At 46.4% G+C, this 14,450-nt stretch overlaps 1 protein-coding gene across 3 annotated transcripts in view; it reads left to right on the forward strand.

The window, feature by feature from the left end:
* Window positions 1–11,499, forward strand: part of UBL7 (ubiquitin like 7) — a 171,799-nt gene extending 160,300 nt beyond the window's left edge. For all 3 annotated transcript variants that reach the window (XM_085643883.1, XM_085643884.1, XM_085643885.1), the window contains exon 11: window positions 9,834–11,499. In XM_085643883.1, the coding sequence (XP_085500009.1) occupies window positions 9,834–9,974 (141 nt within the window). In that variant the 3' untranslated portion in view covers window positions 9,975–11,499. The remainder of the gene's footprint in view (window positions 1–9,833) is intronic.
* Window positions 11,500–14,450: the final 2,951 nt, after the last annotated feature.

Consider the following 14,450-nt stretch of genomic DNA (forward strand, 5'->3'; position numbering starts at 1 on the left):
GCCAAGCAGTTCTTCGAAATCTCTTCAAATAAGGTGAGCCTCTGTTACTTCCCTCCTCCTTGGGTTGTTATCAGCTGTGTGTTTTTATCATACAATGTCATTGTATTTCATGCAACGTTGATACGGCCTCTTCAGGCTGCAGAGTACTGCTCACTATTCTATTCAAGCATGTGAATCTATGAAAGACACCCCAATACTGGAGAAGAACAAATGTTACTTGCCTGTAAACTGTGGTTCTCCAGTATTGGTGTCTTTCATAGATTCACATGCGACCCACCCTCCTCCCCTCAGAGGCTCTCTTCTCCTCATTAGACTCTTTTGTCACTCTTGTGCTACGAAAATCTGAGGGCCTGAGCCTCTGAGGAGAAGGTTCTAGAGGGTGCTTGCGCCTGATTGGCTGGCGTTTGGACTATAAAAACGACATGGATATGTCAGTAAAGTGATTCCTTTTTTCAATGCTTTCCTATTTGTCAATGTTATTCTATGGTACTTTTGACTTGATATGTTATTTTGAACTATATAAAGTTTATTTGTATATGTATTTTATTCTTATATAGTTTATGTATGTATCTATATACATGAGACTTATTGCTTTTTATGTACCGTGGGACTCCCACTTCGACGACGGGGAATATTCAAGCATGTGAATCTATGAAAGACACCAATACTGGAGAACCACAGTTTACAGGCAAGTAACATTTGTTCATATCAAATATATATATGTATTTATTACTAGACACACTCTACTAATCTCTTTATGAGATTAGAAGTCAGGAACATATGCACAAATCAACGTTTAACAATAAATTAAGCACAAAAATGGCTGGTGCCCTAGGGTCGTACCAGACCATACACTAAAAAAGAGACTTGGAGATAACTACTTGCGAGGAGACAAGGCCTAGGGCCTTCAGAAGTGCTGGGGCCTCACGAATCCACCCAAGGCAGGTAAGTAAAGGACCCACTTGAGACGCATGCTGTGTGAGAACACAGCCGCGGATCCCAATTGACTTCAATGGAGCAAGTTGTGATTGGAAATTTAAAGTTTAAAGGTACTTTGGGAGAGTCTACAAGCAAGTCACTTACAGGGTAAGTAGTTCTAGAGCCAACACCCACAGGAGCACCGTAGTGCTGGAGTTACCTCACCCAGGGAAGCCGGGTGCGTAGGTGTGTCTTGGTGTCGGGTCGCGGCGTCGTTTTCAATGGGAGCCAAAGAAGACTTCCTGCTTGTGAAGACAGGAGAAGTGTCCGGTGGAATCCAAGCCTGGATTCCAAAGAAGGAAGACCTGAAAGCAGAGGGGACAGTGTTCAAAGTCACTTGGCAGTGACCCGGGGCTAGAAAGATGGATGCCCACCGCCGTCTGGTGATTTCAGGTGATCATGGGTGTCTTGACTTTTCAGCCACGAGGTCCAGAAGGCGTCGACGATGACCAGGAGCTGGATTCAGCGTGTCCCACGAAATCTACAGCTTACTGTGGTGTCGGTGACCAGATTGGAGCCAACAAGCCTTGGTAACAGCAAGTCTTGTGGAAAGGACAAGTCAGCGGTGCAGACCAGCAAGGTCTGAGGGACTCACCCAGCGAGGGTAAGTCAGGGCAGGCCTGGAGCAACCAGGGGAGCCCTTTGGAACTGTAGAAAAGTCTTCTGGGGACCCACAAGCCAACTGGCAAGGGATCGCGAAGACTCCTCGGGAGGATTCCTTCAACAGGGACCCACAGTCACTCGGGACGGGGTAGGCTTCTGATCTTCAGTGGGAATCCTGCTGGAGGCTTGGATCACACGTGGTCCAATGCACAAGTTAGTAGAACGTCGTGAAGGGATTGCACTCAAATAGTGCATGGTACCCAGGGATTGCTGTTCCTCGTCACTCGTGGGGTCCACTTGCCTCAGCCCCACCTATGGGAGGATCAGGGGAGTGGGTGGCTACACCCACTTCCCTTTGTCCAGTTTCACGCCAGAGCCGGTTTGAACTGCATATGCATATGCACAGAGGAGCCTACTGCTTCCCCAGTGCAGGACTTCAAAGCACTCTAGGAGTGCACCCACCCAGCCCCAATACACTAAACCCTGTCTGGGAGGTGGTCACACCTCCCTGTGACAGGATACCTATTGTTGGGCCTCCTCCACTGCGAGTTTCGGTCATCAGCAGGAGGGCAGCCCAGTGTCTGTGACCGGTGGCATCCATTTTGAGATGTCAGGGCTCTTCAGGATTCTACCACGTTTTCACAGTAGGTACATGTCTATTCCCTCTAGAAGGATGGATCATACTCCCACACCAGTTACTGGTGTGGGGGTATGATTCTAAAGCGTTTGACACCAAACACGACATGTTTTGATGCAGCCATTCCAAAGTTACCATTAACCGCGAGGTTATAATGCACTTGAGTATATGGTTTGACCGCATTCACAAACCGCCCCAGAGAATAGACTCTGAGAACTGCAGAGGGGCCCTGCTCAGTCAGAAGCACCCCCTCACATGGCAACTAAGCACCATGCCCTCAGGATTAATAGGGCCTGCCTGAGGGGTGACTGATAGGTTTAAATGTGTGTGCAGGGAGAGAGATAGTGAACCTATATCTCAGTGAGGGGTTCTAGCACCACCTCACCCAGGCTGCAGTAGCAGGCCTGTGGTGTCCGATTTTAGTCTGCTTCCCAGGGGTAGCATAATACATGCCTCAGCCCCTGGTAGGCCTGTGAAGTACCTATGCCCTTGGTACCTAAGGTACCACATACTAGGGGCTCATGAGGTACCACAATATCCAATCACTAGTGCACCTAATATGCACTCCAAGTTGTTTAGAGAGAACAGAGAGGCTGGTGCCCTGATTAGTAGGGTCCCAGCCTGACTATAGCCAGAAACCAGTGTAAACATCAGAAAAAAAGTGGGGGCAACATAAGGTGCAGATCCTACTCTCCTACAGTGAGTAACACACGGGGCGGACTTTACCCTCAGCACATCAAAGAACAAAGTGAAAAATTGCAAATTAGAAACCACAGTGCAGCCATTAAACACGGTTCAGATGCTTCCATTGTGAGCAATAACCATATCGGCCAGTTGGCCGCAGGAGCCCATCCTCTCCCGCCCAACACACAGAGCGGTCACCAAACATGATGACAGGGCCCAGTGCAGCTTAGCAATATAGAAATGCAAAACAATACTTGCAGTACGCTGGGGCCATAAATGATACAGAACAGGAACCATAACCCAGACCCGGGGTTCCAGGCCAAGGGGAGCAAAGGAGGAAAGAAAGTACAACAGTACAAGAGAAGACCAATCCAAGCAATAAGTCATACACAAGCGGGGCTGCATTATTCCTCGCTACTCGCAGCCCGCCAGCTGCCTCCTCTGGTCCCATTGAGTCCTGAACGCATCCGGAGATCTTAGGCAGGTCTTTCAATGGTATAGCATAGCGTAGTCTATATTTCAGTTTCAAAGGAGCAAATTGGCGTCTCGCTTCTTGTACTTTCGCTGTAAAGTCTGGAAAGAGGGAGATCGTGGAGCCCACCTTTAGTTCTAGCTTGTTTCAGGGCAGCGTCTCTATCCCTGTAATTGAGGACGTTGGCAATAACTGGCCGTGGCAGTAGCCTCGGTGGAGGCCGGGGGCCCAGGGACCTGTGTGCCCGCTCCACCACAAACATACCTGAGAATATCTCGCAGCCCAGGTGCGTAACAAGCAATTTTTCAATGAATAATTCCATATTGCCAGTGGAGGTCATCTCCGGCAGCCCTGTGATGTGTAGGTTACTCCTCCTAGACCTCGCCTCCAAGTCCTCAGCCTTCTCCTGCAAGGCACCCAAAGTTTTGGCAAGTTGTTTCTGTGCATCGCTGACCTCTGTCTGCACCTCCTCTACTTCAGTGACTCTCCGTTCAGTTATGTCGATGCGCTCGCTATGCTTATCTAGGCATTCAGACATTCTGGCCATTCGAAATGCAAGGGTATCAATCTTGCTGTCAATAGTAGAGAGACTTTTCAGTAGACTTTTTTGCATCGCAGCAAGGATCTGCTTCAGGTCTCCCGTAGCCTCAGACAGATCTTCGTGGTCATCCGTGGAAGGGGGCGCCCTCTGTATTTCTGGATTGGGACTTGCGCTGTTCAAATTGCAGCTTTGACTGGGTTTTGTCTACCGATTATCGCCAGAGAGGTAGCGTAAATCACTTAATATACCAACCAGCCGTACTACTCCTTAGATCTGGCAGGCAGGGTGTGCCACCACCATCCCAGTGGCTGCATGCGGGTTTACAGTCACAGTGAATCCCCCGGCCCACAATAGGCTAGATAAAGGCAGGGGCTGTACACCGCAGAGCTCCTGCTAGTGTGCGGGCTGACCGACATAGTCACCGCAGGGGACCCTCATAAGAAGGCGGCCCCTTTAGTGCCACCAGATGGCACACTGGGCAGTCTAGTGTCCAGAGACCCCTTGGGGGTCCCGCGCGCCACTTCCTGCAGGGGTGGGTTCGGGGAGAGGTATAAATTCCTCCCCCGCCCACCTGGCGGCCTCTTTGTCCCCTTACCCTGACGCCGTTAATGGCCGGCTAGGCGATTGGTTTGGCTGGTTTTACTGGAAGGGTCAGGAGGTGGGCGGGCAAAATCAACAGTCGAAAACTCAACAACAAGGGTTGACATGCAGTGGAGGGCCCTTGGCCAGGTGCACTGGTAAGCTTTTATCTAGACGGTATTTATTTAGCGGTTATTCAGGTACTAAAGAAGGGATACCTTTTGCAGTATTCACATGCTGGGAAGTAGGTAGTGAGGAAGTAATAGTTCCCCTAGTTGCGAAACATGTAAAAACATGTATATGGTGTTTGTTATGAGCTTCCTCGGGTCCAACGAGGGCCAGGCAAACGGGGACGACTTGTACAAGAGATAAACATGAGTAGTTACTCAACACGGTGTGTTGAAGGGATGTTGCCTAAGCAGAACTCAAACTGGCCTTAAATGCATGATGGAGGCAATGAGTGACATGCCAAAGAGAATAAACCTGTGTTGAAGGGAGGGTATGCCAAGGGAGATAGCTTACATATTTCACGGAATCCCGTCAATCCAACATGCCTAAGTAAGCGAGAAATGCCAGAGTGATGGGTTGGACCTGTTATTAATTTTATTAAACACACCAAGTACTACAAAGTAGTGACATTTGAAGTCATATCAATGGTACTTCCAGGACACATCTCCTTCAGTACACACACCTCCAGACGGGACTGCTCTCCCCTGGAGCAAAGGGAAGCATAACACCATAGACGGCATAACGCCAACGTTGGGAAGCAAGAAAGATGGTGATTGAGTGGGGAGCAATGAATCTTAGTCTGCTCTCACAGGCAGGCGAGTTCCGCAGGGGCTTAGCTAAGCTTGCGGCCAGGCAGTGGGCTTGTCAAACTAATGTGATAATGTTAAGGGTTGCAAGCATGCACCAAGAGATGGATCCTCGAGACCATCCAGGCCCAGCCCTATAGCCAGGGAGCCAGGCATCTGCAGAAGCTGCCAGCTAACTAGGGGGTTGCAGTGCAATAAGCTGAGGGAACATGGGGTCAAAGCATATTTGGCTACAATGATCGAAGGATTGTTTTGGCGTTCCCACTGCTCAAGAAGGGGCAAGTATTCGTTCATGTTGCTCCCACTCTTACACTGCAGGTACACGAGGACACCCGTGCTTATTTCACATTCTGTGACCTGTCGAAGGTTCAGCAAGCAGGGTAGGCTGCGTAAGTTGTCACTTCACTAAAGGGGGCAGTGCCTATCAACGGACACCATACACTTATTCCCTCAAACCTGTTGTGACACCATTACTATGTTCGCCAGGGATCAATCGAAAAGAAGATTGAAATTGTCTGGTCAATGTGGCGAAGTAATGCACCCTAGAAGAAGACCACGAAGACCACACGGTGCAAATTAGCAACCAGTTGGGGACGGGTGAACTTCAGTGGTCTGAAATCACCTCCTGCTCCCGTGGCATGGAGATCGGTCGGGGGAGGCGATGGAGCCTGCACGCAGGAGGTTTATCTGCGCTATGCGTAAATTCACTGAGCAGAGTGGATTTGGCTTCATTAGGCATGGGTGCTACATGCCAAATTCACAGGGTGTTTTTAGAACGATGGGGTACATCTGTCCAGTATAAGCATGGACCTGTTCTTGCTCGATAGGGGAGAGGCCCTAGAATTAGCAGGATGTAAGTAGGAATGCCGGCCTTGGTGAGGGGCCCTGGCTGCAACGATCGCCACACCCAGGGCTTTTGGCGGAGTTGCATGGCGATCCAGAGGCGGAAACGTACTCTGGGATACCCTCTTCAGGAGCACAAAGGGTGCTGATGCCGAATATCCCCAGGAAGTCTATGCGGTGGACCCTGGGGTGCGACGGCGCCCCATCTGTCCTACGGGCAGTTGGAAACTTGTACATACAACCGGGGGTCGCTTGAACGCTCTGCCCCTCGTAGGGGGGGGGGGGGGTGTGAGTTATATGGTGGACCAATGGTTCACCGGAAGTGGGAGGGGCTATCCCCTCACCACAACCGCTAAGCACCGATTGGCTAAGACCACGATGCAAGTTGGCCCATCAGGTGGTAGGCCGCGAGGGGCGGCTTGCCTTTGGATCGCCTGTAAGATAACCCACCATGTTGGCATATTGGTATGCTAATAAACCTGCAGCAATTTTCTCCACCATATTTGATTATTTATGCTACCTGTATGTTGCTGTAGGAGGGCTGATGAGTGTGGCCGATATTGGCACTATGGCTCAGGCGCACAGTCACATGAGGAGCCGATATCAGGGAAAGGCAATATTCCACTAGCAGCCACAATTAGCCCAGCACCACTGGCCTCTGCACCTCAGAGTTCAAGGGACCACACCGCTCCAGGAGCGAGGACAAGGGCACAAAAATCCAATAGCAGCGGATTCATTTGCTATCCTAGACTGGGTCTGGCAACTGCAGACAACCACTTCAGTATAGAGTCCAAGCCTTCAATTATCTGTGCGTGGGCCGGCCGCCACACCCTGGCAGCAATATCAGAGGCCTCACTGCTGCCAGCTATGGCGCGCCCCCCACAGTCCCTCGCGCTTCTTACCCAGGCTCAGGGGGACAGCGCTGGCCGCAAGTCAATCTCCAGGCCGTCAAGGAGTGCAGTATCAGAGCCTCAGGTGCGAAAGTGCAACCGCACGCTCCCTCGCGGCGACATCGCGCCCTACCCCCACGACTCAGGTGAGTGGGGACTCTGCAATTCAAGACAAGAAGCAGGGCATCTCCCGCGCCCCCCAGGTGCGGGAGAGCAATCTGGGTACTATAGGCTAGACCTCTACGCCACAGAGTGGTCCACGGTGCACAAAGGAGGGCCGCCGCGCAACACAGCAGCAAAGGCCACGGCAGGCCTATCCCCGCTGCAGAATCGCCGCTCTCCGTACCTTCACCTCACCAAAAAAACACTCCGGGCGGCGGGGACTTCTATGAGGAGTTGCCGTTATCGCAGGCGCTCCAGCGCCGGGCAGGGGGCCACGCGACACCCCAGTGGCTGCTCTCAGGCTCGTGTAGGCGGGGGAGGTGCCAAATCCGTGCGGTGCCACAGACGTGCTCCGAGGTCTCGGCCCGTTACAGCAGCACCGTCGCTCCCTGCCGAGTACAAACCGGCTCAATCGGTGCTGGGAGGAAACAATGGGGCATGGAAGCCGATAAATTCAGGATAGTAGCGATGGTTGCACGGAGCTCACTCAAAGCGCAACCATTTTAGGCTTCGGCAAGCTCACCCCCCCCCTCAGATGCCTTGTTCTCAGGAGCAGCATGATTACTTGTTGTATGTCACTGAAAATGGATGTGCCAGGGCGTAAGGAGGTCAGAAATGACTGCAAATCAGCATTGCAGTAATTGAATATATATTGTCATTAACTGTTACCATCTGTAAGAATTTTTGAGTTGTCAGGGATGACCACGATTAGCCTGGTTGCAAGAGTGGAGACAAAAAACACTGCAGACCGTTCAGCATGTCCTCAGTGGTAGAGGAAGTATTGATATTGAATACAAATGAAGGAGTAGTTCTTGTTGAACGAAAGATATGAAGGATCCACATCATTCCCGCTGAATGGTTTAACCAAGTACAAGGTGACAGAAGATGTATCTACTGAAGTTCATTTAGTAAGTGGATATAGATGGGAACAGCACAATGAAGTAATCGACAGTCTTCAGTAAAGCCATCAGCATTCTGTAAATGTAATTAATTAACTGATGGACTGAGATAAAGATGAAGGTAAAACACTGAAGTCATTGATGTAGGTGTAAAGCCGCCAACTGCCATTACACGAGCTTGTGAAAGGCTGGTAAACAGTATACGGTTACTTAAAATGATTTTAATCAGTAGGTGGAGGGATTGACATTGCATTCTGTTATCACCAGTTGGAGGTGGAATGAGTGCAGGGATTTGGCCTGTGTTCAGTACAACCTGATACATTTTTTAATCCTTCTGATGGTCTGGAAGGTATGTATTCCCCATTGGAGAAACTTAATGAGGAGAAGATGCATATTTTAGGTATTGAAGGAATTAACTAATATAAAATTATATACGTATTCAGCAAGAGTGTGGTGGAAGGCTGGTGGTGGAAGGAGATCAGTCTTATTTAATTTAAAAAAAATTTTTTTATGGACAGATGATTTGTTACATGAACTTCCTCCACATATTTTGGTGAGAAACACAGTGACCTTATAAATGAAAAATGTAAGGCAGACTCATGGGAGCAGAGAAATTGAGTTGCTATATATATATATATATATATATATATATATATATATATATATATATATATAGAGATATATATATAGAGATATATATATAGAGATATTATATATATAGATATTATAAATCCAAAGATGCGGCACTCAGGAGAGAGATTTTTCAAAAGTTAATTTATTTGCAACACAGCTCCACCAACGCGTTTCAGCCAACAAGGCCTTGGTCACGGTCAGTGAGTCCTTTCTCTATTGCACCTTATATATATATATAGAAATATATAGATATAGATATATATATATATAGATATATATATAGATATAGATATAGATCGAAACGCGTCTTGTTTAAAATAAATCGAGCATGAAAATCTGAACCAGCATTTGAGTGTCCGTGTCTTTTGGGAGTACCGGCTGGTGCTTCGGAAGGAGGATTCGATATATATATATATATATATATATATATATATATATATATATATATATATATATATATATATATATATATATATAGATATTTGTTAATCCTACGCCTCTATAAGGGGAGAGGCTGTAATTTTCTACCTTTGTGCACCAGTTGAGGGGTTTTCAGAGCCATGCAGAAATCGGGTTTTTTTCAGCATGAGAAGACATTCTTTCATTTGGTGCTTTTGTAGAAAAGGTGTGTGCGCCTGCCTCCTTTTGACTAGGGCATATCTTTGATGAGAGAGAGAGAGCGAAAGATTTTGAGAGAGAGAGAAAGAGATTTAGAGTGCGATTTTGAGAGAGAGAGAGATTTTGAGAGAGAGAGAATAAATGATTTGTTCTGCTTGGTACAGATTGTCATGACGTCTTTTCTTACCAGTCATTTGCTGGGTCTTTCTGAGCATGGATACAGGTATTTAAATAAGGGATAGTTGCAAACCATGCACACATTACAGGTTTGACCCTTTTGCAATAGTTTACTAAGTTAGCAGATATGTACTTTCAGCACTGAAGAGAAGTGGGAGCGTGTTCCCCTGCTATCCCTCATTTTTATATCTTTCCTCCTTTATACCTCTGTAAGCGTGGGGCTTTCATCACCTCTGAACTGTGTTGTTGTGCACTTGCCTCTTCAGTTCTGCTCATTGGCCTATTTGTTTGTTTTTCCACAGCAGAGCCAGTGGCAGCCACAGCTACAACAGCTAAGGGACATGGGTATCCAGGATGATGACTTGAGCTTGAGGGCGCTGCAGGCAACCGGAGGTGACATCCAAGCTGCTTTGGAACTGATCTTTGCGGGGGGTGCTCCATAGTCCACAATCTCATCCAGAGCAAACTACAGAGGACGCCGTGTCTGTGAGGACACATTTCTGTTAGCCATTCATGGTACCTATGCATGGTACCTTGGCAGCAAGCAGACTGAAAATAGTGCTGTCTTAACAACCTTCTACGCTTTCGGCAGCTTTTGTATCATTATGTTGCTTCATCCAAGCATTTGTCATTCACAGGTGAAGGATTATAAAAATAAAATCATTGGAATCTGTCTGAAATGGAGAGAAAACCTTGGCTTCTTGTAACTTGAGGACGACCCTGACATGCAAATAGTGAATTTTGTCATCTATTTGAACACACTATTGAAGTAAAAATATAAGAGTGGTTTTGTGCGAGAGGAAACTGGTTGGATGTTCTGCTTATTGTGTGGCAATCTGAAAGCATCTCATGGAAGTCCATTAAGAGGACCAAGCTACATTGTCCATTCGTGAACTGTAATAAACTGTTGAAATCCTCTGTCCTTCAGTTACTTCCCAATCCGCAGGATGGATATCCATTAGTGGCTACCCTTTGTATCTGTTATTTTGCTTTCACTGGCTTGCGAGCTCTGACACCATGGTTGTAATCTTCCTGTCAAAACAAGAGCCCAGTGTATCCTTCATGAAATACTTCTAGTTCCCACTTTGCTCTGATTTTCCTCTGTATTTGTCCTAATCCTAACTGGTTTGCACAGGCGTGTTTTAACTTTCCTGCTTATGTCTGCTTTCATTATTTGTGGTAGACTGTTGGTGGTATGCTGTTTATGTCCAAATGCTCTGCACATATACTCTTTATACCCATTCTGCTTGTATACATCAGTGCCAAAATGCTTGGCTTTTTCTGTATTTTCCTAATGCACAGAATTTGAGCTTGTGATGTGTTTTCTTGATGCTAAGTTTCTAGCTATTTTTTCCATTAACTTTGTTCGTCTGGCTTCGCAGTGCCCTTTGTAGTGTTCTAATTTTCCTAATTGCCTTGTGTTTGACATATGAGTGCAGTTTTCCAAAGTACACTTACCTTGCTCCTTTCGATATTTCCCTGTTACTGGAGTTTAGGATGTTAAAGTATTTTAATGCTGCTCGTTTTGTTTTCTCCAGGCCAATTTATTCGTCTTATGTGTTTTTTGCCTACCCTTCATAAGTGAAACTTCTGTCTAGATGCTTTTGTGCCCGCTTTGTTTTACACTGTTCCAGATTCTAGGATTGTGACAATGGTCTGCACATCTTGTTTGGCTGTTATCCCCAATCACCCAAGAGCCACTCATTTTCACTTGCCCCCAGGCTCTCAACCTCTTCCTTTGCTCTTGTTTATGATCATATCGTCTCATCTTGACCACCTATTGCCTCGTCCACCTTATGATCTCCATGCTGAATAATCTTGTACAGGTCTTGAGATATTATTGGCTTCACTCCGATCTCCAGTTACTTGATTTCCCAGTGTAGCAAACAGTGCATTGCCTTTTATTAATCGAATTTGGTTGTAAATAAATTTGTGATATTGTTTATAATAAAGATAGCAGTAAAATAATATTTATACAATTGTGACTTTGTACATTGTTAATATTATGGTTATGTGTTTATGGTCTCCCCATGCCCCGAAGACTGTTCAAAGACAGTGTCTGAATTTGAAAACAGGCTTGCAAGTTTTTTTTTTAGTAAACTGACGGGTTTGAGAGATCTTAGAATGGGAGCGATGATCATTCTCCGAAAAGCGGGATACAGTCCCAAACTGAGGCTTACAACACTGACTAGGTCTCTTCATCTCTATTGGCCTAGAAATGTCGCTTTTTCACTGCGCCATATAGAGCAGGAGTATAAGCACTAAGTGTACGAGGTCTCATAGCGACTGCATTTACTGTAGAGGGAAGGAGATCCCTCACCATAAAATAGTCCCTGAGGCTTTGACTGTAATGGCAAACTTAGATCTCCTCTGGACCAAGGTATGTACCGTCACTTTCCCAGGGAGAGAATATCCGTTCCAAACTTATGGAATATAACATATACACAGCACTTCCTAAGGTGGGCAAACTTTCAACACTCCCCCTAAGGCAAGGCAAGAAAACAATATAACATATGAGTCTCCTCTAGACCAAGGTGTAACACACACAACACGAGCAAGATATATTTTACACATCACTTGCCAGGAGTAGAACAACTTCCTATAACACAATTACCTGCTAGAAGGGAATTCACCCATCCTTCTACAACAGAATACTTGGTTCCAGAAGAGTCTACATCTCCTGCTTCAAGGAAAAGACGAATTCAAACATATGGAATATATAAATGTATTAACACAATACTTCAATCACGGGCAGGCCGAATATATATTGATCATGGCAGACTCTCGCATATCAAATAACCGATTGAAATACACAATCAAAGCAAATATATATATGTAGAAATATATATGTATGGATATAAGAATCAGAAAATAAGAAGGAAAGGAGAGAATCAGTAAATAATCAAGAGACCGTTAGTAGCAGAGACACCTCACCTACTGCTCCATCATTTCACCCCACTTCGCTCAAGGGGAGTCCATTGCTTGAACCGGGCGAAAGCTCAGAGGTGACACCAGCCTCCACTCTTCCGTGACAGCACGTCTGCTCCACGGCGTGAACTTCCACCAGGCCAGTGTAGACTCCCCTTTTTAATACAAATTCTAACACAACTAAGCTTCTAGCAAGCCTCGCCCCCTAGTTCTCATGAGAGCCCGTACCAGCCTGCTCCAAGGCCACCGCATCGGTTGATCAGGCCTTTTCTATGGCTCCGAGACAGACCATGTACATTCCTCTCTAGTCAGTAAAGTATGAAAGACAGGAGAAGAGCAAACATGCCCTCCCCACTTTGCAGCTTCGTGCAGGCACAGAAAATGGCTTCAGCATGAAAATGGAGTTAGTTAAGCCATGCACACAAAGGACCAAAGCAAGATGGAATCAGAAAAGTAAGGATGACATGAAACCATGTCAAAGGCAATAGTCAGCAGTGCCATATAGCAAGGTAAAGTCAGAAATCAGAATGACATTCGACCACATCAAAGCCAATAGGTCAAAGTCATAATTCACCTAACCCAAATAACATTATACACTTAATCCCTCAGTATCCAACATTGAGCACATGTGTTCACCACCACCCACAACACTGCACCTCAACATCCCATACCTTCTATTCTTGGCAGGACTATTCCACTAAAAGACAGCAAGATTACAGGACAGCAGAGAAGCAGGCATATGTAAAACCCATCCTACATTAAGGCTAGGGTAACATAACACACTTAAGTCATTACAAAATGGTGGTGGTTGAGGGTCATCATAGGGTGTCAGACCACAAAAGTGGCTCATTCACTACATTGACCTTCTAGATCAGAGGAAGTTGACAAAACTCCCTTGACAGTCTAGATCCTTGGGAAAATATGCAAACATATGTGGAAATCATGAACATTTTTGTGGGAAAAATTGCAAGAAAAGGGCAGAAACTACAGTGTCAATTAAAGGCCCACAATGTTTAAGCTATGTCAAATGTGCACGTACTCTACTGACTTATTTTAAATCTCCCAAAATGTTAGCATGCATGATAACTAAAATTGGCTGAATTGCAACTTTTCAAAGTTCGATCAGTTTAAAATGATAAATCTGCTAAGTGCAGCATTTGTAAAACTAAGGGAACAGCCCTGCATGCAGGTACTCTAGATGGACTGTTTCTGCTCATTACCAAACCCCCATCATAGCACCCACTTCTGTCACGTCGCTTGCAAAGAGCCTGCAATGCTTCCTCTTTGGACTTCCATTCCCGAGCTGTGCATCTCTCTGGCAAGGTTCTCATCCCTGGGCCACTTACACCTGCAATTTCCCCAGAGCTGAACCCTTAGCCCCTGCCCAAGAACCATTTCTGTCCTCAGCCTTACTTCTTACAGCCATTTCAGATTTGAGATATTCCACCCTCGGTGGACAGGGCATCCTGCAGCTAGAAGCTAACACAATCTGCGTGGCTGTGTTTGGGATCAAGGAATTATTGAAAATTTTTACTTGAGGTCGTACCATAAACCTTGGTACACTTTTTCAGACCTCACCCCACACTAGTCACCCCACACTAGTATACAGTTAACTCTTCCCCATTTGTGTGTCTTGATCTAAAGAGTGGTATCCATCTGCCACTGATTCCTTGCTGCATTTGTATTTTAATGCTAGGGTCTCTACCCTCCAACACCTTTCCGTGCACCTGTTTTTGTATATTCCCAAGAACACACAAGTAGAGTGGAGAGCCTCCACTAGGGGGGGGGGGAAACAAACCAGCTTCCCCGCAATCCGCCACTAGGGAGGTGCCCAGTTCTCAATCCATCTGCTCCTCATCCGAGCTGCCATTGCAATAAATTGGTGATTATACACGTTTAGCATCCATCGGACCAACTAATCGATATCATATGCACCTTCTTTTGCCAACCTGTTGATAGGTTGGTGGGAGAATGAAATTGACTAGGCAGAG

The sequence above is a fragment of the Triturus cristatus genome, chromosome 3_1 (assembly GCF_964204655.1).
Source record: "Triturus cristatus chromosome 3_1, aTriCri1.1, whole genome shotgun sequence".
In the NCBI taxonomy this organism is placed as follows: domain Eukaryota; kingdom Metazoa; phylum Chordata; class Amphibia; order Caudata; family Salamandridae; genus Triturus; species Triturus cristatus.